General features: G+C 41.7%; 1 protein-coding gene across 1 annotated transcript in view; it reads right to left on the bottom strand.

The window, feature by feature from the left end:
* GABRA3 (gamma-aminobutyric acid type A receptor alpha3 subunit) overlaps positions 1-26,452 on the bottom strand; it is a 315,485-nt gene that overhangs the window by 168,404 nt on the left and 120,629 nt on the right. The window contains exon 3 of the mRNA XM_030210739.1: positions 8,462-8,529. Within this exon, the coding sequence (XP_030066599.1) occupies positions 8,462-8,529 (68 nt within the window). The remainder of the gene's footprint in view (positions 1-8,461; positions 8,530-26,452) is intronic.

Below are 26,452 nucleotides of genomic sequence, written 5' to 3' on the forward strand. Positions count from 1 at the left end.
TGTTCTGAACTTCTAACGCATGCAGGCAAAAAGGGGCATTGTTATAGGTGGGGAAATGGGCATTTCGTGGGTGTTCTGAAATTTACACACTTAGTTATTGACTATAGAATAGTACACGTAAATCTGCAGGCTGGGATTTATGCCACTTTTCTTTGGTGTAAATGGATGCACGTAGATTTAGGCATTGAGATAAGCGTATTCTATAATCGGTGTCTAAATCTAGGTGCCAATTATAGAATATACTTAGTTGGGACTGATTTCAGCGCCAATTTTTTTAAGTGTCATATAGAATCTCTTCCTCTGCGCCTAATTTAGGAGTTGGGATTTATACCAAGTAAAATATGGCCTAAACGGTTGCATGGAGAAGAACTTGGTGTATTCTATTTGCCGTGCAGAAATTTAAGCCTATTCTATAAAATTTAGGTGTACTTTAGAAAAAACACCAAGGCTGTTTGTTTTCCACATGAATTTTTCAGGCACCATATATAGAATCTAACCCATAATGTATAAATGCAAGGGGAGCATTCACATGGGTGGAGCATAGGAAGGTCATGGTACTATGGATGCTTTTAATGACACGTTACAAATCACTAACAGCAGATCAGCAATTTCGTGCCTGAGTTATTTCAGTACCCTGGGGTGTATACCATCTGGTCCAGGTGATTTATCACTCTTTAACTTGTCAGTTTGGCTCAGTATGTCTTCCCAGTTCACCAAGATTTCTTTCAGTTCCTCTGCATCATCACCTTGAAAACCATTTCTGGTACATTTTTATGACATTGTTGGAGCTATTTTACCCCTCTCTCTGTGCTTTGGAATCTTCCTGGTAACATCTCTCCTGATGCTTTGAAGTCTTCAGAGAAATAAGTCTTCTCACACTTCACTTATAATTGTGGAGTGCTGGAATCTTCATGCACTTTAAATACCTTGGCAACTTGTTGCCCCTGTGGCAGATGACTGTCAGAAATATTTAAGCAAGTTTGATAGAAAATCCCTGTGCAAAAGTGCTTGCTGCATTGAATGAAATTAACAAATTAAACAAATCATCTGAATAATTTGGAATATGATAACCCAAACGGATAAGTGAACTGAAAATGAATAGGCCCATATTTTCTTCTTTTCTGTGCATATCCATGGTGTGCACAGATTTGATAAAAGGAGAACAGGTCACAAATGCAATAAGTTTGTTCAGTGAAAATGTATTACCTACAGCTAGTTGACATTGATTTTTAACTAACCAAATAAATTAGTGGTGGGGAACTTGTGTTTAAGGGATAAAAGCTTAACAAATCAGACCTGTTAACAAAGGAGAAAATTGTGGCCAAAACTGTCCACCTGAGGTCACTGTACTAGGAAATATCAAGAACTAAGAAAATCTCTGGACCAAGAACCTGCATCAAAGAAGGAAAATGAAATATAAAAATGTGTCACGAACTTTAATAAAAGACTGAAGACTAAAATTGTCTCAGGAGAGCCTGAACACAAAGACAAAAATGATTTCTCTTAGAAAGAAAGCCATGCCAAAACATGATCCGTGGCCAAAAAAGGACAGAGAGGACCTCATGCAATAGCATTTGGGCAGGAAGTCTTCAAGATATTAGGAAAAGCTTTCTAAGTTTTTTCAAAGGTCTCTAGTAAATGCTCCATTTTACTGCATTTCGTGACACTACCCACTTGTGTGGCTAATTAATCCTGCATGTCCTCAGAGATTTCCTTTTCAGTACCTCATATTTCTTTTTCACACTTCACTGTGCATACTCAAATACATACTTCACCTTGGAAATAATTATAAACTGCCTACGTAACAGCTATCATAGGAAGTGAAAGGGAGAGCTCAGTGTTCATTAATAAGATAAATTTAATGGTTGCACCAAAGCAGTTTTGTGTGCCCCAAACATTAATCCTCTGAAAATATAGAACTCAAATGACAAAATATTAAGGATGGGCAGCCAGTAAATTTTTGTTTCATGTTGCTTCCAATGTTGCTTATTTATTTGGTCATTCTGTCAGTTGGCATCAATGATGTTTCTGCTTGTTTTCATTTGGTAAGGACGTGCAATGACAAAAGATATGTCGTTGACATTTTCTCTGTCACTGTAAATGAAAGCCCATCCCAACTACAGTTTATTTAGAATTTGATATACCACTATTTGATACACCATCAAAAAAACACTCAGGGGGTGTTTTACAAAGCCACGCTAGTGTTTTTAGCTCATGGTAAAAATCAGCTCGCGATAAACACTGAGATGCCCATTATATTCCTATGCACGTCTCAGCATTTACTGTCAGCTGATTTTTACCATGAGCTAAAAATGCTAGTGTGACTTTGTAAAAGGCCTCCTCAGTGATTCATATAGATACATACATTTAGATGGATTTTCAACAGATTTTAGGAACCCATGTTTTGGGCTGAAAATGTGTTTGATTTATTCTAAAAGATAAAAGGTTCTTTGAGGCGGTTGCTCTGCTTATGGAATTGTATGCAGAAGGAACAGAATGAATGAACACAGAGATTGAGGGGGTCTTTTAGAAAGACGCAATAGCGTTTTCTGCATGTGCTAATGATTAGCACACGCTACATGCTGGAGATGCCCATTGGAATATATGGGTGTGTCTAGTGTTTAGCACATGTTTATTTTTAGCATGCGCTAAAAACGCTAGTGCACCTTTGTGAAGGGACCCTGAATGTGTTAATGATAGATGAGGTACATCCTTTAGGGTCAAACTTGGGATCTGGCAGCGGAATGAGCAGCACATGAAAAACATGGATTATATTATTGTAAATATTATAGCACATTCGATGTAGCAACACACTGTTGACTATAGTAATGTAAATAACTGTGACCCAGTAAGATACCCCATAATCATGCTATGACTCTCCAGGGTTTTTATTCTGAAATACAAGTCATGATAATGGACTTATTCAGCCACACAACAGATCATTTGCACAAAGCAGTAGGCCAATCACAGATACTTTAAGCAAGCAATAGGTGTTCTTCTTTTTAAATGTGGGATAGCATCCATAGTTTATGTATTTCAACTAAATTATGCACAGAGCATAATCCCTGCCTTTCAGAATCAGACTCTTGCTAATATAACATGAAAAGCAATGGATAGTATTTGTTCGTGGTGCCCATGATTTTCACAAGTATTCTGTTTGATTTTATACTCTTTTAGTTAGTCTGCAGCACAGAAATTATATGCTAACATTTAAAAGATTTGGTTAGAGAAACAGGAAGGCGCCTAATCTCCTAATGAAACAAATTGACATAAAGATGTTTTTAGGAAGGAGGAGGTAGAAAATAGGAAGTTTCCTTTCATTGTAGGTCTCTTCTTCACCCCTTTTATCTCTTAATCCCTTTCCTTTATTCTTTTTTTTTTTTTTCATTTCAGAAAATTAGCTATAGTGGTCAGTCTGAAATTAGCAAAATAATACCCTCTAATGGACCTTTGTCTGCAAATCAAGCTACAGTTTCATGATCAGAATGATGAGAGTTGCCAATGGAGGGTAATTTTAAAGTATAAGATAAGATAAGAAAAGAAGTCAGGGCAGGTGAACATTTAACAATTGATCTACTATGATGAGGCATATAGATCTTTGGGCCATTACATGGACAGTATTTTGATCTGGTTACGCCAGAACAAATTGGCAATTAACATTGAGAAGACATTGGTGACGGTAATTCATGGGCCTCCGTTACTTGTGGTGCCAGACCAGAATAAATTAGGGGATCAGGAAATAAAGATTGGAGATCAAATCTGGAATCTAGGTGTTCTCATTGTTGCAGATTGGACATTTAGACCACTGATTTACATAGTGATAACTTCATATTTAAATTTATAGGTCTTACACAAGCCCATGAAGCCCATGATTCCTCTAGAGGACTTTAGATCAGTTGTCCAATGTACTATTCTAGCTAAGTAAGGGCCCTGTTTACAAAGGCCTGCTTTTGTTTTTAGCACATGCTAAAATCGAGCAAGTGTTAACCATGTAGATACCCATAGGAATATTATGGGCATCCATATGGTTAGCATATGTTAAATTTTAGCGTATGCTATAAACACTACAGCGTGCCTTTGTAAACAGGGCCCCTAGACTATTGTACTTCATTATATTTAGGACTCTCCCAAGCTAGTATTAAATGATTAGAGACTGTGTAAAATGCTGTTGTCCATCTCTTGACAGGGATACATTATTTTCAACATATGTCCACTTTATATCTGTCCATGGTACGGCCACACCTCAAATATTGTGTTCAATTCTGGACACTGCATCTTAAAAAAGATATACTGGAATTAGAAAAGGTACAGAGAAGGGCGACGAAAATGATAAAGGGAATGGGACGACTTCCCTATGAGGAAAGGCTAAAGTGGCTGGGGATCTTCAGCTTGGAGAAAAGACGGCTGAGGGGAGATATGATAGAGGTCTATAAAATAATGAGTGGAGTGGAACGAGTAAATGTGAATCATTTGTTTGCTCTTTTGAAAAATACTAGGACTAGTGGGCATGCGATGAAGCTACTAAGTAGTAAATTTAATACGAATTGGAGAAAATATTTCTTCACTTAGCGGGGTTTAAAAAAGGTCTGGACGGCTTCCTAAAGGAAAAGTCCATAGACCATTATGAAATAGACTGCTATTTCTGGAATTCACAGCATAAAATGTATTGAACTTTTTCGGGATCTTGCCAGGTACTTGTGACCTGGATTGGTCATTGTTGGAAACAGGATACTGGGCTTGATGGACCTTTGGTCTATCCCAGTATAGCACCACTTATGTACATTGGCTCCTGCTAGACCAACACACTTGTTGACAAAGAATTGAATTTGAATTTTCCATTTTATTTATCTACAATTTAAAAAGTTTATAAGCCAGTGAGTTCACTGCAGTCAGAGAGTGCCAAACATATAACCATTTCAACACTTAGGACTGTACACTATGAAGAGATTAGGAACTGTACATTTTCAATTGCAGGCCCAAAAAAGTGGAATCAGATTCTGATTCACCTTAGATTGCTGACAGACACAGTTATGCTTAGGAAACAACTGAAAGCATTCTTGTTTTCAAAGAGTTATTAAGGGGCATAATACAGCAGATGTGAATTTGTTTTGCTTTTATCGTGAATGTTAAAATAAGATAGTATATTATGTAGTATTAATGACTGTGTGTTTTATGGATACTTTTAAGAGTATGCAATTGTTTATGTTGATAGTGTTACTGTGAATATTTTTTATGTACTCTGGTAAAGGCAGAATATAAATAAGTAAACAATAAACAATATAATCAATACTCATACATATGTAGGACAGCTAAGAAGTTCTAGAGCCAAGGGGCAGCTAAATTAGATATAGCTGCTGATTCAATTGTACAGGAGCAGACTTCAGCAGCATAGTGGCCCAGGACAATTAAAAAAAAGTTTTTTGTTAGTTGCCCATAGAGCATTGACTCAGTGTGACTTACTTGACTTCAATCTATTCAATGGTTGTCATTGGGTCCGTTTAGATATGAATCTGTGCTGATATCTGCTTCTGACCATCGACTGTTTACCACACTGTCTGAAAGCTCTCCCCACTTTATCTCAGTTTAAAACTGATTTAAAAACCCACCTGTTTTAAAAGGCCTTTGGAGGCTAGCGGAGAGTGCATGACAGAGTTGTCCCCCCATGAACCTGATGTTTTCTCCCTCCCCCCTCTCTCTTTTCTATCCAATATTATAGTTCTCCCCCTTTGCCTCTTGTGCCCCTATGTCCTACTAATTAATCGTGTGTGATTGTCTTTCCCCCCCCCCCCCCCCCCCCCTTTAGATTGTAAGTCACTCAGATACCTATTCGATGAGTGGGATAGAAAGCCCTCAATAAACTTGAAACAAACTTGAATTTGCTACGATGTGTTCTAGGTCCCACTACCATGGGATGCTCCATGCAGTTGTGCAAGTGGACCTGCATATAGCAGCAGAGTGCAGCAGCAAAATCAATGGTTAGAGACTTAGAGGAGTCAGAAATCACCACAGACTTGTAATTTAACTGGTCCACCAATGCTGCCTGCTGTGGCAGCCAGCAGTGGATTGGAGTCAAGTAAATAACAGTGAGTCAATGCAGGGAGCATCTCTCTCTCTCTCTCTCTCTCTTTTTCTCCCCCCTCTCTCCCCGTTCCCCACCCCATGGCATAATTAGTAGCATAAATACAGTACATAATAGGGTAATCCATCCCAGTTATTGTAACTAGCTGACATTCTAATATCCAAAAGACTTAACAGATGTCCATACACTGGACATCTTAAATATTAATGGAGCAAAACTGGAACATGAAAACATGAATGTCTCTGTGGCAGAAAGACAGCATAAACATGCATGAGCTGGAACATAAACATTTATCTCAACCATTTTAGAATTTTTCTGAAGCTGTCATAGAGATATGTTTCACTTGCTAGTTTCATTTTTTTTTTTTGGGGGGGGGGGGGGGAAGGGGGCATCAACCACTGGAGAATTAAGGAGGTGAACTCTCCTAATCCTTCCAGTGGAACACAACTCAATAGGAGCACTTTTCTGCCATGTAGACATCCTAGGTAGCAGGTCTAGTTCCCAAGGTTCATCATTTGGGAGATAGATGTTCATTCTCCTTCTGAAATGGGTTATGAACATCCATTTTTTCCCACTCTAGTCCCCACCCTAGTCCTGTTTACTTCACAACCGGACCATGTACCCTTTGTTCTTTAGTTTTAGATGTTCATCACTTAGCTTTAACAATCAGGATTTGGATGTCCATGCAGTATGGACATCTAAATGCCAGTTTATAGACATCTAAACCATGAATAGCATTTCTAAAATAAGCACCTTAGTGGTGACCACTACACATAAACCCTCTATCCATGGCAATATATGGATAGTTCCACTGAAAATTCTCAAAGGCCACCTCATCACCATCCAGGCTGGAGTTTCGGTGGATAACTAAAGACATTCAGACACTATCCATATAGTTATACAGATAAGTTTAGACCAGCAAGAAGGCTCTCAAGAGCTTATCTGTATAGCTTTACGGATAGCAGGAGCACTTGCTGCTGCATATGCGTATTCAATGCTGCCACTTCGCCACTGTAAATAGCAGTACTGAGTATATATAATTCCCTGGATTCCATATATGGCACTCAAATAAATGTGGGATGCACGCACAAATATTTTTTGATTCAACAGGTGTCTTGGAGCTTCAAGTTAATAAGGTAATCCAGAAAGCTTTATTCTTGTTGCGTAAATTGCACTGTATTCATAAATAGTTTGAAGTCCATCATTTTTGGTTGTTGTTCCAGGCTCTTTTATTAAGCTCCTTAGATTATTGTAACATTGTTTATATGGGGTTTTCCCAAGTATTAATGCAGACGATTCAAAATACTGCATTGAGATTGATTTATTCTCTGAAACGTTCTGATCATTTAACATTCTATTACTCAAATGTTCATAGGTTACTGATGGCAGCCAGGGTTAATTTTAAATTGTCAAATTTATTTTCCTTCCCATCTTTAAAGAGCAAATTTTGGAAGAAAATTATTAATTCTTTATTAGCTTGTCAAGCTGCTAAATTGGGAAAAGATATTTCTCTTTTACTAAATTTGCATGCTCATCTAGATGTGCTTAACTCCCATGGTGCATATTTTAAAAGGGGGTGTGGCCATGGGCATTTCAGGGGCATTTTGAAAAGTCTGCATGCAGAATTACAAAGGCACGCTGAAAAATGGCTTGCGGTAGTGTAGGCATGGGTTTTGGGTGCGCGTTGATCCATATTTTTAGTGCACCTGTAAAAAAGGCCTTTTTTTGCTGAAAATGAATGTGCAGCAAAATCAAAATTGCTGTGCGTCCATTTGGGGTCTGAGACCTTACTGCCAGCCATTGACGTAGTGGTAAAGACTCACATGGTAAATGAGTGGTAATGATCTACGCGCGCCAAATGCCACTTGGCGAGCGTCCATTATGCACGCATGAAAATAAAAAAAAAATTTTCAGAGGCGTGTATCAGACATGTGCCAAAAATGAAATTACCTCAAAGGCCACGTGGTAACTGGGCAGTAACTCCATTTTAGTGCGCATTGGGCGTGCAGCTTAGTAAAAGGGCCCCTAACTGTGCCTAACTTGGGCAACGGCATTTACATTAAGGTTCAGCAGGCTTAAGTCTGGCACCCAGGATCTGCTCTAAACACTACTCTAAATAAGGCAAGTGCCTATAGAATAGTGCTTAGCGCTGAATTTTTCATTGTCTAAATTGTGGTGCAATTTATTGAATTCCATCCAATATATTTAAAAACAACAGCTGAAAAAAATTCTGACCATGGCATTTGAATATTGACCCATGAGAGTCCAGACTCCAGGTATCGCTTGTCCTGGTCTGTGAAGTAAGAGAAAATGTAACAACAGTGAGCTGCCTGCTCTAAAAGGCCTGTGTTTTCAGCTCTGTGTTCCAAGAACAAAACTTACCATGTCTGTGTCTGAGACAGGACCAAAGCTTGTCACGTATATGTCTGTCTTCACTTCAGTTACAGTGTCTAGTTAAAAGAAGACAAAATGATATTAGAAAGATTTTTCACTCAAGATTTCGGTATGACAGTATTTTCTTTAAAAGTGGGTGCTTTACAGCAGTTATAACAGTAATAAAAACAATTTTCCCTTCTAATCTTCTACTAGGCAGGATCTGAAAATGCTATGGAGCCATCGGTTAAGCTGAAGAATGCAACAAATACATATGACCTGAAAAGCTGTGCAGAAGGATGAGAAAATGAAATCTAGTCTCGGTCCTGGAGTTAATAACTTTACTTTCACAAAGACGGCCCCTACATTATGATATCATATATGTACACTCAGTAACTATGATACAAAATCTGGCAGGAAGTATTATGAAATGTGCATATTTGAATTTAAAACTTGAATTCACTAAAATGTAGTAAAGATTTGCAATTATTGTGCAGTTTTTGACAAAATTACTGCAGAGTAATTGCAAAACCACTGAGCCACCTGTTGGAGGTGTTTCTAGTATTTTCCATACACTTAACACATGGTCAATTTGCTTACTGTCTAAATAATCCTCCCCCCCCCCCCCCCCCCCCCCAGTTAAACCTACATTTGAGGTTCTGTAGTGCATGTACTTTTGAACAAACTGCAAAGAGTACTTTTCCAGAAGTGTGTTGGCATATTTGATGTTTCTAGTATTCTGCATGCCATTGTACCCTCCTCAGTCACCCATACAAATTAGAAAGCTCAAAGCCTGTGGCATTTTAGTATGCATAATTCATGCTAATGTTAAATATATGAGTACCCAAGTACTTCCCCATTAAAAATGAGAAATAATTAAACATACTCCTGGATCCTATCCAGCTTATTTTCGAAAGGAGAAAAACGCCCATGTTCGGGAGATGGGCATCCGTTTCCCGTGGGCGGCCAAATCGGTATAATCGAAAGCTGATTTTGGTCATCTTCAACTGCACTCCGTTGCGGGAACGAATAAAGTTGACGAGGCGTGTCAGAGGCGTGGGAAAGGCGGGACTGGGGCGTGGTTATTGGCAGAATGTGTTTGATCCTCTCACAGCCTTTCCCTGGGTCAGATGTGGCTCTCAGGTGCACTGCAGGGTCACATCAGCATTGCATTGTGGTGGGTGTAGGGTATTGGGCTCCGTGATTTCACTAGCTTGTGTTACAGTCTCACGATGTTGGTAGTTGGTAGGCTCTTCTCCCATGGTGCTTTTCCCTCTGCCTACTGGGTCAGAGTGTGCCCTGTTTTGTTTCCGGTAGTCCACGAGGTAGTGGCCATTTTTGTAAGTCCGTTTTAGATCCCTTTCGTGTGTTAGCTACGTTACAGAACTTAGTTCTTACCTTGAATGTTGCTGAAAGAGGGCATTGTACACCATTGTGCCAGCTCTGAGCTACTGCTAATCTTAGTACCAGGGAGACTCGTTGCCAGTGGGGCACAACCTCTGATCTGCAGTTAACTGTGAGTAAATAAAGGACGTTTTCAGCGAGATTAGTCTTACGGTGTGAACTGCTGTACCAAGGTTATACAGCAGCAACAAGTCCTGTCCCTGGAGCAGTTTTAGTGGATAATGCAGGGCACTTCAGGCAGGCGGACCCAGGCCCATCCTCCCTACCTGTACCACTTGTGGTGGTAAATGGGAGCCCTCTAACCCCCCAAAACCCACTGTACCCACATGTAGCTGCCCCCTTCACCATTAAGTGCTATGGTAATGGTGTTGAGTTGTGGGGAGTGGGTTTTGGGGGGGAATTGGGGGTCTCAGCACCCAATGTAAAGGAGCTATGCACCTGGGAGGTAATTTAATGTTTTTTCCTATTTTTTAAAAGTGCCCCTAGGGTGCCTGGTTGGTGTCCTGGCATGTGAGGGGGACCAGTGCACTATGAATCCTGCCCCCCCCCCCCCCCCACGACCCAAAGCCTTGGATTTGGTCGTTTTTGAGCTGGGACGCTTCAGTTTCGATTATCGCTGAAAAACGAAAACGCCCAGCTCAAACAAACGCCCACATCTCAAAAACACCCACATCCAATGCATTTGCCTGGCACAAACCGTATTTTCAAAACTAAAGATAAACTTATGGAATATGCTTATTTGGCAATGTATTCCATGCGGATTTTATAAGCACCATATATAGAATCTGATCCTTAGCACTGATTTTTCCTGGCACCTAAATCTGAACACCATTTATGAAGTTTACCCCATATGTACACAGTGTTATTACTCATGTGCAAACCATCACGTATGCGCAGGTGTACGCTATCTGGAAAGAGTGTGCACTAAGGACCAAATTCTATAAATGATGCTGAAAAAAAATAGCATCTAGTTCTATTCTATAAATGATGCTCAAAATTAGGCACTGTTTATAGAATAGAGCTTAACATTGGGATCCATGATTACATTTAGGCACAACCATTTACACTAACTAAACCCTGGTGTAAATCCCCATACCTAAGTTAAGCACGGACACCACATTCTATAAAAGTGTGCATGGATTGTGGGAATGTCCTTGATCAGCCCATAGCCCGCCCATGGCCACACTTCCTTTTTGGAGCCACAAGTGTGCACTATATGCAAATAATGCACATTTACGCACAGCGCTGCGTACGTCTAGTAGCACTAAGGAAATGATAAGTAATCATCAATTATCACAGATGTAAAAGAGATATTTTTAATTGTTTTTTGGAACCATCAGAAGGTGGACTTTTCCAATTTCTCCTATGTATGTAAACATACACACACACACATAGATCACCGCGCCATTTATTCTCATCGGTCCTTATTTTCAATCATTTTCTATTAATACGTCTCAATTGTAATGTCCATAATATTTCATAATCTTCAAAGTTCAGTCAAACAAGTACTTATCCTAAATACTTGAAGTCATTAACTTCAGCTTCAACTTTAAACTAGCTGAATAACTTTCATGTATTGGGTAGCCATATTTCACAGGAACTAATCCTTCATCCTGAGACGTATAGAGGGGCATAATCAAAAGTGGGTGCCCATCTCCATGGGCAGCCATGGGAAGGGGCGGGACAAACCGTATTTTCAAAAAAAGATGGGCGCCCATCTTTTTTTCGATAATATGGGTTGTGCGGGGCAAATGCCTAGGACAGTGATGGTGAACCTTTTAGAAACCGAGTGCCCAAACAGCAACCCAAAACCGAATTATTTATCGCAAAGTGCCGGTACTCATTATGGGCGGGGTCACCACATATGACTCCACCCCTATGATAGCCACACCCCTTACACCAGCCATGGCGCATATAAACAGACATCATTGAAAATATTATACTAGTGTAGGAGAAAAAAATAACATGATTTTCTTCCATTATAAATCATTTCTGTAAGCTGTTACAGCTCCAGTATGCCCAGTGCAAAATAAGACAGCAGATGTAAATTCTCCAATTCGACATATTCCAAACACTAAAATGAAAATACAATGATTTTTCCTACCTTTGTTGTCTGGTGATTTTGTTTTTCTATCCATATTGGTTCTAGTCGCTGATTCTGCTGCTCTCTATCTGTTCTCTTTCTATCTCGTTTCCAGGGCTTCCTTTCCATTGATTTCTTTACTTTCCTCCTTTCTTCTTCATTTCTTGCCCTCCATCCATGTCCAGCAACCATCCTTTCCCCTCCAGCCACATATGACCAGCTGCCCTCCTCTCCCCCCTGCCCTACCTCCCAGCACCCGGCAGCACCCAGCACCAGGCCTCCCTCCCACCCAGCACCCACCTTCAGGCTTCCCTCCCACCCAGCACCCACCATCAGGCCTCCCTCCCACCCAGCACCCACCATCAGGTCTCCCTCCCACCCAGCACGCAGCAGCAGCAGGCCTCCCTCCCACCCACCCAGCACCCACCATCAGGTCTCCCTCCCACCCAGCAGCACACAGACAGCACCAGGCCGGCCTCCCGCCCTCCCTCCAACCCAACGAGCATCAGCCCGCCCGTCCGTCCTCACTCCCTCCCAGCACCAGGAACCCCCCTCCTCCTAAAATTTAAAAAGCGTACCTCAGTCGGGGTTAAGGCGGCGTGCGTCGGCAGCGAAGCGCCTGTGCTTTGCTCGACGCGCCTTCGGCCTTCCCTGTCTCTCAAGCTCTGGTCCCGCTTGAGAGACAGGGAAAGCCGAAGGCGCGTTGAGCGAAGCACAGGCGCTTCACAGCCGCTGCCGACGCACGCCGCCTTAACCCCGACTGAGGAGGTACGCTTTTTAAATTTTAGGAGGAGGGGGGTTCCTGGTGCTGGGAGGGAGGGAAGGAGGGAGGGAGGATGGGCGGGCGGGCTGTTGCTCGTTGGGTTGGAGGGAGAGCGGGAGGAAGGCCGGACTGGGAGGGAGCATGGGCGGACCAGCGACGGCGCGCGTGCCAAGGGAGAGGGCTCTGCGTGCCCTCTCTGACACGCGTGCCATAGGTTCGCCATCACTGGCCTAGGATTTGTTCGTTTTTCAGCTGGGCGCTATCGGTTTTCAGCGATAATGGAAACCAAAGGCGCCCAGCTCAAAAACGAACAAATCCAAGGCATTGGGTCGTGTGAGGGGCCAGGATTCGTAGTGCACTGGTCCCCCTCACATGCCAGGACACCAACTGGGCACCCTATGGGGCACTTTTACAAACTAAAAAAAAAAATTAAAATAGCTCCCAGGTGCATAGCACCCTTCCCTTGTGTGCTGAGCCCCCCAAATCCCCCCAAAACCCACTGCCCACAAGTCTACACCATTACCATAGCCCTAAGGGGTGCAGGGGGGCACCTACATGTGGGTACAGGGGGTTTGGGGTTTTTTTGGAGGGCTCAACATTAACCAGCACAAATGGAACAGGTGGGGGGGGGGGGCTGGGTCCGCCTGCCTGACGTCCACTGCACCCACTAACAACTGCTCCAAGGGACCTGCATACTGCTGTCAGGGAGCTGGGTATGACATTTGAGGCTCGCATACAGCTGCCAAAAAAAGTTTTTAAAGTTCATTTTTTGTGGTGGGAGGGGGTTAGTGACCACTGGGGGAGTCAGGGGAGGTCATCCCCGATTCCCTCCAGTGGTCACCTGGCCAGTTGGGGCACTTTTTTGGGACTTGAGTCGTGAAAAAAAGGGTCCAGCAAATGCGACCCAAATTCTTGCTTCTGCCGCCTTTTTTTTCGATTATCGGCCAAAGGCGCCCATCTCTCCTCGGCCGATAAACACGCCCCAGTCCCGCCTTCACCACACCTCCAACATGCCCCTGTCAATTTTGTTTGTTCCCGCGACGGAGTGCAGTTGAAGACGCCCAAAATCGGCTTTCGATTATACCGATTTGGGCGCCTTTGCGAGATGGGTGCCCATCTCCCGATTTGGGTCGAAATATGGGCGCCCATCACTTTCGAAAATAAGGCTGATAGCGTCATGTTTCGCCATCCTGGCTGCATGAGTTAATATTAGTTTGTTCCTAAATCAGATTATCGGCACATCTAATGTTAACAAGCCACCCTTCCAAAAACTTATCATCAATGACATTCATCTTAAAAAATGGTCCATTCCATTACTTGCAAACTTATTTCCAGTAAGTACATACTAAGTCGCGCATAGAAACATATGGGCGACTAGCGTTTACTGTTCACTAATTTTAGCATGTGCTAAAAACACTAGTGCACCATAGTAAACAGGGTCTTAAAATGCCTGTGATTTATAGCTATTTGTGTTACTTAAAAACTGTCCTCAAAGAATATAGGGGGCCATTTATTAAGCTGCAATAAAAAGTGGCCTTAGTGTGCCCTTTTCACAAGTCATTTTCAGGCTCTAGCACCATTTTTATCAAAGCCATAAAAATGCTTTTTTTTTCTTTTTTTCCTTTAATGACCATACGCTAATGTTGCCATTAGCTTGCAGCCAATTTTGAAAGATTACCATGGGAGCACTCACTGGCACTTATTTTGTAGGTGGCAAGAGATCCTGTGTTATCTGTGCACTAACCAGTTAGTGTGCGGTAATGTAGATTTGCTAACTGGTTAGTGCAGGAATGCCCAATCCCTGACCCTGACACATGTCCTGGAAAAAATACACAAATTATTTAGGACATGGTTAGCACATGCACATTCAAAAACTACTGTGTTACACTGTAGCACATCCTGTGGTAGTCCATATCTTGCTGTGATAGGGCCTAACGCAGCTTAGTAAAAAAGGCCCCATAACAAGCATTCTACAGTGCCTCCTAATCCTGCTATCCAGGGTAATGCTGGAGATTAGTCTTCCGCTTTAGTTGAGTGCTAAGTCAACAGGCTGAGTCATTGATAGACTGTTATAGGCTCATTAATTTAGTGTTGTCCTATCAAGTTTCTACATCCACAAATTACCTTACATATGGATGTCAATGAACAGAGAAGATCACCATCATTATGGTTCTGAGAATGTGTCAAATGAAAAAAAAAAACATAGTAAAGTATCTGCAAAAAAAAAAAGATTTTAATTTACCAGGTAAGTTATCCATCAAGTAATGGAGGTCTGTTAAAATCTCAAACAGGGCAGGTGGCACTTTGATACTCCTCATTCATCCCCACACCTCCACTCCAAAATATTGGCACTTAACAAATCATCCGAGAGTTAAAGCATTTTAGAGCAGGTATCCTAGCCTTTGACTCACGCAGTTCCAGCCTTACAAATGAAAAATTTTATCCTACCATCACTTCTTTCATCAGAGGTTGCCATAAAAGCAGATTCCCCTCCTTAACTGTTGACTCTTTTTCTTAATGTTTTCACTCCATTGTGCGACTGCACCTTGAGTATGGTGTTCAGTTCTGGTTGCCATATCTCAAAAAAGATATAGCGGAATTAGAAAAGGTTCAAAGAAGAGCGACCAAAATGATAAAGGGGATGGAACTCCTCTCGTATGAGGAAAGGCTAAAGAGGTTAGGGCTCTTTAGCTTGGAAAAGAGACAGATGAGGGAAGATATGATTGAGGTCTACAAAATCCTGAGTGGTTTAGAATGAGTAGAAGCAAAGCAATGTTTTACTCATTCCAAAAGAACAAACACTAGGGGACACTCAAGGAAGTTACATGGAAATATCAGGAGAAAATATTTTTTCACTCAACGAATAGTTAAGCTATGGAACATTTTGCCGGAGGATGTGGTAACAGTGGTTAACGTATCTGGATTAAAAAAAAAGGTTTGTACAAGTTCCTGGAGGAAAAGTCCATAATTTGCTATTGAGACAGACATGGGAAAGCAACTGTGTGCCCCAGGATTGTTAGTATTAAATTTTGCTATCAGTTGGGTTTCTGCCAGGTACTTGTGACCTGGCTTGACCACTGTTTGGAAACAGGATACTGGGCTAGATGGACCATAGGTCTGACCCAATATAGCTACTCTTATGTTCTTATATGACAACCCTTGGACCCACAAACCCCTATAGTCACTGGCAGTCGAGTATGCTCACTAATGTGGGGCACAAGAGTCTCTGTGCAATACATCAGCGTAGCAATTCCGTCTTGACTTTGCTTTTCAGCTTACCCCATGAAATCTCATTTTGTGACCCCTTATTCTAGAACTTTGCTTCTCTTGAACTTTCTTCCTGTCTCATTCTTCTGCATTATCAGTATATTTCAGCTGCATAAATACCTCTGACATGTCACCCCGTCTCTCCTCTAGGTTACCCATGTTTTAATTCTGAGTTCAATTTTTAAAGTCTTTGACATATGTGAAAAGCCTCATTTAAAATCCATGGGTAAAAGAGGCAGAGCTTGGAAAGTTGGAAGTCAGGGAAGAAATGTATGAGCAGGTCTCTTTCATTTTGAAAGCCGTATTCATTTTTGAGGGAAATACCTTTCAGGGTTCCCCTTTGAAAATAGGGGATATCGTGAACATGCGTCTGCAACCCCACAGCCAGTCATATAACTCTTAGGGCTTTTGATGCAGACCCCACAAAATGTTGATAGCTGTGCTCTGGACTGCCTTCATTTTGTTTCTTTCTCAAGGTAAGTCCTCAAAAATGGAACATAATATACCAGATGAGGTCTTGTTACTGACCTGTTCAATGGCCTAAGCTAAAATAAAATTAACAAGGGCACTGGTTACATATTTCATAGTCCACTGATAATAGATTATATCCAATCTATTATCTCTGAATATATTTGTTTGCTACAGTTCTGATTTGATAGCTTTGTGTGTCACGTTGGAAAAAGCATATTTGTTATGAATTTGTCACATATAGTATGTGCTGATTAATTGTAGTTATAAAGTCTTCCCTCATTATCCCACTGAATACTGAGCCTAAGGAATGTTAATTAAAGAAGACAGTCAATGAAAATGATTTTGGCATTTTTCAAGTTTTCTGCGTGTCTTGAGATGTGTACAAATCATGTATAGACTATGAATTAAAACGATGTCCAGCCTGTCTGCAGGCACAATTTACATTTACTGGCATAAAATGTATTTACTTTTGAATGCTGTACTGGGTACCCATGTCATGTTCCATGTGTGGTCTGGAAACAGTTTGGAAACAGGAATATTATGAAAGGAGTTTGGTGGTTGCTGTCAGTGGGTTGAGGTTATTTGTCTAGACAGCATTTTCCCCACATCATTTTGTGCAAATGTTCCACGTTTAATCACAATTATGCAATTTCATAGATTGTCTGCTAAATATTAGTAATCCCCTCCATATTGAATCATTACATATCACACATTGATTTCACCTATTTAGAACACTATGTTGCATAGGTTTCTATGGAACTTTGGAAGGCTAAGTGCTTTGAAAATATGCCTCATTGACACTTCATTACCAATGAGCCTTAACAGTAATATTTTATACAGAACACTATCTAAGCATTGTGGGGAAGGGGAGGGGGACAGGTTAGTGATGCCCAAGCATGACCTGGGGGCTCCCCAGCCAGTCAGGTTTTCAGGATGTCCACAATGAATATTCATGAGAGAAATTTACATACAGTGGAGGCAGTGCATGCAAATCTCTCTCATGAATATTCATTGTGGATATCCTGAAAACCTGACTGGCTGGGGAGCCCACAGGACAGGTCTGGGAACCACTGGCATAGGTGCTAACAGCTAACGTATGTGCAAGGGGGAGTAAACAAGGGTGGAGCTTGAGCAGTACTCAGCCTTACACATGTAATTTTTGGACTACTATAACTTACACACATATCTCCAGCAGTTACTTGCATAAAGGTTTAGAATAATTGCATTTATGCACACATGTGCACATACTCATGGAGCTGCCAAAATCCTTCCTAAGGGGAGGGGGAAGTTATCAAAATACAGTAAAAGTCAGGTTTTTACTTCATCTTAATGTACCATGGGAGTCACCAACTGGTGATAGCTCAGTATATCAATAATGATGCTTGTGAGAAACTTTACAGCCAGTGTTGTTTCACTATCCTGGGACAATTGTGCCACAAAGCTGCAGCCCAATGCTCCTGGCTAGCATCTTAAAGGGGCTATCTGTGCAATCAACCCCCCCCCCCCAATAAAGGATCCCCCCCCCAGATCAGGCCCTCCCAAATAAGTCTCCCTGATCAAGACCCCCTTCATTTAAGAACCCCATCGATCTAGGTGTTCCCTGATCAAGTCCCCTGAAGCATTCTCCCTGGACCTCCAACCCCAAGCCTACTTTCACTCATCCATGGTAGTCTAGTGGTCCTAGGCAAATTCTTATAAAACAACTTGACTATCAAGATGGGATTGCTCCTGCCCTGGAATCTACTGTTCCACAAGGGACAAGCAAAAGTAGGGGAGCAAGGGGGAATATTTGGAAGCCTGATCAGGGAACTTTTCAGGAGTGGGGGTCTTCAAGAAGATTCTATTGGGGAGGCATGAATGGGGGGGGGGGGGGGTCTTGATCAAGAGAATAGGAAAGCTCAGATGACCCCTTTAAAATGCCAGCCAGGAGGATCACGCCACAGCTTTGCAGCCCGATGCGCCAGGATAGTAAAATAAACACAGCTTGTTGATAGTGTTATTACATTTACATACTAATGAGCAGTTTTACATGCATTTTCATGCTTTGCAGCTCACTGGTTTGTAACCCATGGCAACTTAAAATACTGAGCATTATGATAATATAACTTGCATTAGTGCCCTTTAACATGAACTAAGAGGCAAACAGCACATGTAATAGTCATAGCACAGTTTGATATTTATAGCCCTCTATTGACTTTTCTGTAAATATGCGCATGACTTACTTACATTGTGTGTATTTGCAAGGGAGCGCACACATAGGTGGAACATGGGCAGGACTCCCACTTGCCTATGTAATTTAGAGACTACTATAAATTATGTATATATCACCCCACTACATAGTAACTGTGTTGCATCACTGTAACTTCACTAAATATAGAATTGTAAGCCATATTGATTCACTTGCAACTGTATTACATCAGTGTAACCTCACTAACCATAAAATTGTAAGCCACTTTGAACCAAAATTTGTTTTTGGATAAGAGTGGGATATAAGAATGGAATTAATAATCTCCAAAAGTTAGGTGCAAGCACCAACTCTATGCCTGGTTTAAGTGCCTCATGCCTACATTTTGGGCATGGATCGAACCTGTTCTGACATTCTATAAAATAAAATAGGTGCTTATATTCCTTTATATAATAGGCTTCTACCAGGTGCTCTGGTTACAGAATCTCCCTGTAGCTGTAAAGTTCAATAACATACATACACCCATACACACACCCCCACACACACATACATAAACACAGACACATACCCACACACATGCAGTCAGATCAGATTGTTTTTTACTTTCTTTCAATATTTATGGTGTTCCTTTCCTCTCTAATTTAGTGGTCCTTTTACTAAAGCGTACTACAGATTGAGATATAAATGGGCTTCTTAGCAAATAACGCACACTAAATCCATTAGCGCACCTTTGTAAAAGTGCCAAACTACTCCTTAGATTGTAAACCATTTTAAGTATCCACTTGTTTAACGGTATACCAAGTACCTTGTAAACAATAAACAATTGAGATTTGGATGATTTGTTGCCATTCATCACTAGAATATTAAATTTTAATTTCAGAAATTTTAAGTGTGATGTGACATTTACAACCTCCATTACTAAACTGGTCAGGTGTGTTGAGCTGATATTTTAATGCTACTGTCACTGACTCATCTTTCTTTTTCGTTATGGTTATAGCAACCACAGAACAACATATTAAGATAAAGAAGCGAATGGCCAGCACTGAGTATTTTATTAATTGGAAAAGAAATAAAGAAAAAACAAACAAACAAAACATTGCACTGCTTTAGAGAAAGAAAGGTGAAAAAGAAGTGCCCTTTTAAAATTATTACTCGGAGGATTTATATTTCTGCTTTTACCCCACGGCATCTTATCAATGAAAGCATAGAAAAATGTGAGAATCATTTTGCCTTGTTACTTTGTCTGCTTCTTTGTTCCAGATAAAGAGCAGCACCTCCTACTCAGCACCCACTCATTCCTGGAATATCCATTTTAAGAGCTCACGACTCCCTCAGTGAGCGAGTGGGTGGATAGTATTTAGAAAATGACTGACTGCTATTTTTATTTGGTCCTTGGTAGCACAAACAGAAGCCGAGGTGGAATACAAATTACAGGCTCTATTGCTCTGTCTGTCTCCTTTGGCTGCATCTGCTGGGAATATGGAACAAAATGTGTAGACTTTTATGCACAATTCTGCTGTAATCACAAACTATTATTAATTTCAGAGGTTTAATATAGTGAACTTAATGCAGTCATATCCCAGTAGGGCAGATCTCTGAATGACTTATATTAATACCTCCTAAACAATTCAGTTTTAGTCCCTGTGCTGGGGAGTTGGGGAAAGGGAGCGAGAGAGACAGTATACAGCACTGGATATATAGCACTTATAGTGTTATCATGTCCTGTATCTAGATTGTGAAGATAAAACAAATTAACCTTTAAGAGTCTCTCAGGAACGGGCAATATTTTGCACAGATAGATCCCATTTCTGCAAGGATTCTTGTATTTTAGGCTGTGTTGTTTCTCGATGTTCTCTTAGGCTTCTGCAGCTGTTACTAGATGCTTGGTTTCTCTTCTATGTAAACTGCATAGAACATTACCAGGTGTTTGCAATATGGAAATATTTTTAGATTAGAGTTTAGATTAGATCATGGTTCTTGCAGCTGTCCAGGTGATGCCACATCTCAAGTTTTCTTGACCAACATTTTAACCATCTTGCTGTCACTTTCTTCAGGCGATGCTGTATGGTTGGTCTGTGAAGATGGGGAGAGTAATAGGTCTCTGTGCAATCAGTTTAAACTCCCACCATATGTTTAAAGCAAAAATGAACAAGCAGTAAGTGCAAAGTCTTTGCGGTACATCCACCTTCCCTGCATTTACTGCACATAGCACCCAGTTTATACAGGATAGGCGCCACGTTACACGCACCAGATAGCATAGGAACACTTCCTATGCTATCTGGTGCATGTAACATTTGTGCTATCAGGAACTACATGTAATGTGAGTGGGCCCACTGAAAATAAATAATAGGTAACTGTCGCAGTGGTGCACCCCCCTCCACACATCCCTCCTGCTAATCCGATCCCCCTAGTCAAAGTCTCTGAAAACTGTATTCACAATTCAGCCCTACCCCTTAAATAAATTTGTCCAACAGAAAGACCCCATTCCCCAGTGCCCAACCTTCCTTTCATCCTCCAACACCCCCCCCCCCCAGGACTTACCCAAGGGTCAGTATTGGTGGGACAGTGGTCCCTGTCAGAAGGGATCCTCCTCCGCTACCACCCAGGTTGGCAAGTGAATGATCCTCTAGGGGTGGTTTCACAATACTACCATTAGAGGCCATTCTTTCTCATTTGGACTGCAGGTAGAACAGCTGCACTTATCACCCTCTCTTTTGCCCATATCATGCTCAGATCCCACCTACTCACATTTTAAACAGTTAATAGAGGAGCCCTTTTACAGAGCGGCGGTAAGCCCAACACGGGCTTACCACTCGCTCTTCCGGGACCACCGCTGACCCAAAGTGACCGCCAGCAGTAGCGCCACCCTTAGTGCCCCATTTCCGGGAGAAAAAGACCCCCCCCAAATGGCTTGTGCAGTGATAACTCTGTGGTATTCGGGCATCACTGCATGCTGCTCAGTTACTGCCAGGTTAGTGTGGGAACCCTTATCACCACCTCAATGGGTGGCAGCAGGTTTTAAAAATAAAAATTGCATCTTCTTTCTTGACTGTCCTTACATGCATCTGGAAACAGCTGAACTTTAGCATTCATAAATGTTGTATCCTTTGTATGAAAAAACATCCTGAGAAGCCAGTCTCTATCAGGGTCCAAAACACGTGTACTCAAAAGCGTAACCATCACAGGGTCAGAATCTAATCTTTGAAGGAAATCAATCAAATCCAGCTCAAGGGACGAGGCCTGTGCTGTGCCCCAGTATCCTCTTTCTTCTTTGTCTGTGGGAGATAATATGCCCAAGAAACAGGAGGATCCGAATCAACAGGCACTTTGAATACTGCTGTCACAATTTTTTAATACATATCCAAATCTGATACTACCGGGATCTGAGGAAAATTAATAAATCTTAAATTCTTCCTTCTATTTCAGTTGTCCAATGTCTCTAGTCTATGAAGAATAACATAAATATCTTTAATAATATAAACATCCATTTATTGAACGTACTGGAGATTATTTTCTAAATCAGATGCACATTGTTTTAAACCTCCTAGGTCAGCTTGAATCACGTCCTGCTGCAATACAATCTTATCCATTTTTTGAGACGTTACTCATTTGACCCAAAAGAGACTGTTTCAAAATCTGGATGCCATCCAACAAGGATTCTAATGTAAAAGTCTTAGGTCTCACCCATGTTGAAGATAGGGGTTCTTGTACCAGTTGGCACTGTGACAGAAGGAAATACTGCTCCCACTGTACCATCATCACCCACAGTTTGAAGCAGCAGTGGAAGAAAGCAGATATCCTCTCCTACAGTTGCTCCTGCAACCAAGGGTCTTAACAGAACCGCCCTTCCCTGACTCTCTCTATCAAGCCTTGATTCTTGGCTCACTCGTGGCATAGGTGGGAGCAACCGCAAATCTGGTGAAAGAGAAACTTCCAGCACAGGGAGAGCTGGTGACCATCCTTCCGATGCCAAACTCTCCAGGAAACCTCCTGGAGTAAATGCTGCTACCTCAGCTTGACAGAGAAATGTATCCATTGTGCTGGAAACCCACAGTGTTGAAGATACCAATGGCTGCGGCTTCACTCCCTTCTTCTTCTTGCCCATAAATGGTAAATATTACTAGGAATATTTTTGTAGGTAGTTGTGACATCTGAGCTCAACAGCATGTTGGCCATCTTGGAACTCCCCGAACGATTTAACTTTGATAATTATTTTAGTCAAAACTCACAGAAGTGTATTTTATCTAGTTTTAGGGGCTTATTTGGAAGGGGATGCCAAGTAAAAGTGTTCAATAGACAAAATTTTGTCAAAACATTAATGCTATTTTACTACAGAAGTAATCCAGTTGTATCTGTGCTATATAATCCTGGTTCTGTACTAAACAATATTAGATACAATTCAGTGCTATGTAATACTTGATTCTTTTCTATAGAATAGTAGATGGGAATCTACTTTTACTCAGCGCTATTGGGTTCAAGTTCAATGCAATACAACATCTCAATGCTATAGAATCCATGATTATATACTCTACTATAGCTGAAATGATCACATTTCCCTAATTTTTGTAATGTATTTGATGTTCTACTGTATTATAGATTAACTTAGTTCTTTTAAGCGTCTTGCATTCTGTACTACCATTTGTAGGTCTTAAGGACTCATGTGCTCTTTGTGCACTAACTAGTTCGCGCACAGTAATATAGCTACACTAACTGATTAGCCCCCCCAGACACACCCACTCATAAAGACATTGAACATTTTAAGTTGTTTCTCCCCCCCCCCCCCCCTCTTCTTAGCTCCATTCTCTTTCTTTTTTTTTTGGTGGGTGGTTATTGAATTCCAGTTGTGTTTCAGTGCACTGGTTTTTGCACTGTAAAAGAAAAATTGCACTACTATCTTGATGCTATAGGTTAGGGTAATAAATTAGATTTCTTATCTTACATTTTTATACGTGGAGGGGCATAATCGAACGGGGCGCCCAGGTTTTCCTGGGGCTGCGCTCGCAGGACAGCTCCATAAAGGGGCGGGGAAACCCATATTATCGCACAAGATGGGCGTTCATCTTTCATTTCGATAATAGGGTTGGGGACGCCTAAATCTCAACATTTAGGTTGACCTTAGAGATGGTCGACATAAATGTTGAGATGGTAGACCTTAGAGATGGTTGTCCCCAATTTTTGGCGATAATGGAAACCGAGGACGCCCATCTCAAAAACGACCAAATCCAACTCATTTGGTCGTGGGAGGAGCCAGCATTCATAGTGCACTGGTTCCCCTGACATGCCAGGACACCAACCGGGCACCCTAGGGGGCACTGCAGTGGACTAACTGATGCACTAACTGAATGGAAAAAGCCCTTCCCTTACCGATCCCTTAGCGATTCGGAAAGGAATGCGCATGCATGAAGGAAATTGCATGCAAATGAGCTGCTCGCTGTTAGCACATTTGCACACGATTTCCTTCCTAAGGAGGGGAAGCCAGTGCAGAGCAGCCAAGCGTTATGTGTGGCTGCTCTGCGCATGCCAAAGATGGTTTCATAAACACAGACAAGCTGCGTGTATAATAGCCGTCTACAACCTTAAAAAAAACACACGTCCAGGTGAAGATGTCTAAGTGCTGTCAGGGATGTCTTTTTTTTTTTTTTTAGTATGGGTGAAGGACGTCCAAGTGTTAGGCGCCTTTGCTATGCCTCCGTCGGGCAGTTGAGGATGTCCAAAATGTGGATGTTTCTGTGAGAAGGACATCCATGCCTTTGCAATGCCTCTGACACCACCTTTATTTATTTATTTGGATTACAAGTAGCAGCAGTGGGATTTGAACTGGCCACCTCTGGATTGCAAGACCAGTGCTCTAACCACTAGGCCACTCCTCCACTCCAATCCCTTGAAATTTGGCCATCCCTGTGGGGAGGGGCAGTTCAGGACGACCCCCCCCAGGAACTTTGGCTGTCTACGCAATGGGAAGCAGTTGGGGACGCCCAAAATCGGCTTTCGATTATGCCGATTTGGGAGACCCTGAGAGAAGAACGGCCATCTCCCGCTTTGTGTTGAAAGATGGGCGCCCTTCTCTTTTGAAAATAAACCTGATAGTAACATAGTAAATGATGGCAGATAAAGACCTGTACGGTCCATCCAGTCTGCCCAACAAGATAAACTCATTTTATATGGTACGTGATACTTTATATGTATACACGAGTTTGATTTGTTCTTGCCTTTCTCAGAAAGTCACAGTGCCTGATATTAAGGGAAACATCCAGATAACTCTCACAGTTATACAGATATTTCACTTAGCCATGGCTATTTGCTAATATTCAACAGCACTATCTAAATAATGCTGATGAATATTATTATAGCGTGCCTCTGCACTATCAGGATAGTGCTAGAACAGTACAGGGGTGGAGCAGAGGTGGTACTGGCAGTTTTGTTAGCAGCAATATTAACTCCACTAACCAGATAGACATCTGGACAAAGGGATCCTTTTACTAAGGTGCACTAACAGATTTAGCATGTGCTAAATGATAAGATGCCTATAGGAATATAATGGGCATCTTATCATTTAGCACACGCTAAGTCCATTAACACACCTAAGTAAAAGGACCCCAAAGTTAGGAGAGCTAAAAAAAATGTCCTAACTTTATCTGTTTGGCTATCTAGACAACAGACTCAGGGGTCCTTTTACCAAGCTGCAGTAAAAAGGGCTCTGCGCTAACAAAGGGGGCTGTTTTTGCCAAGCGCTGCGGCCCTTTTTTACCACAGCTTGTAAAAAAGGCTGAAAATAGCCATAGCCATGCAGTAAAATTGCTCTTACCATGTGGCCATGTGTGTGAGTGGGGGGGGGGGGGGGGACACTTACCACCACCCATTGAGGTGGGGTAAGAACTCTCGTACTAACCCTGTGGTAACCAGGTAGTGTGCGGTGCTGCCCCATTACCGCTGGGTTAGCACTGTGCTAAACAAATACAGGCCGACTTTCTCTAGCACGGGAAATGGCGCACATTGGGGCTAGGACTACCAGCAGCACCCGTGTTGGGCCTGCAGTAGCTCCAGATCAGTGTGCAGTAAGCCTGCGTTGGCCTTACCGCCGCTTTGTAAAAGGGCCCCTCAATGTTGCCTGAATAGTGGCTCTGGTGATTAGTAAATCTGGATATCCAGACACTGACGCTGAATATCTAGATATATTTCAGCTGCAGAAACTGACATTTAAAAAGAAAATGCCAACTGCCAAGACTGAATATCGGTTGGGCAATGTTTTGAATTATGCAGAAGCAATAATGTATTTAAAAACCTGAAATACAATATATTTTTTTCAAGTGCCAAAACCACTAAATTAAGCTTGTTCAAATGTATGTAACATGTATATCTTGGTAAATTTGAGTATATTATCCAGCTTATAATCGAACGAGAAAAACGCCCAAGTTCCGACCTAAATCGGGAGATGGACGTTTATCTCACAAAAACGAATAAAGCGGTATAATCGAAAGCCGATTTTTGGGCGTTTTCAACTGCACTCCGTCGCGGATGCGGACAAAGTTTATGGGGGCGTGTCAGAGGTGTGGCGAAGGCGGAACTGGGGCGTGGTTATCTGCCGAACAAAGATGGGCGCATTTCACCGATAATGGGAAGAAAGTATGCGTTTTTAGCTAGAATTTAGGACACTTTTCCTGGACCCTGTTTTTTCACGAATAAGGCCCCAAAAAGTGCCCTAAATGACCAGATGACCACTGGAGGGAATCGGGGATGACCTCCCCTGACTCCCCCAGTGGTCACTAACCCCCTCCCACCACAAAAAAATGATGTTTCACACATTTTCATTTTCACCCTCAAATGTCA

The sequence above is a fragment of the Microcaecilia unicolor genome, chromosome 7, assembly GCF_901765095.1.
Source record: "Microcaecilia unicolor chromosome 7, aMicUni1.1, whole genome shotgun sequence".
NCBI classification, from domain to species: domain Eukaryota; kingdom Metazoa; phylum Chordata; class Amphibia; order Gymnophiona; family Siphonopidae; genus Microcaecilia; species Microcaecilia unicolor.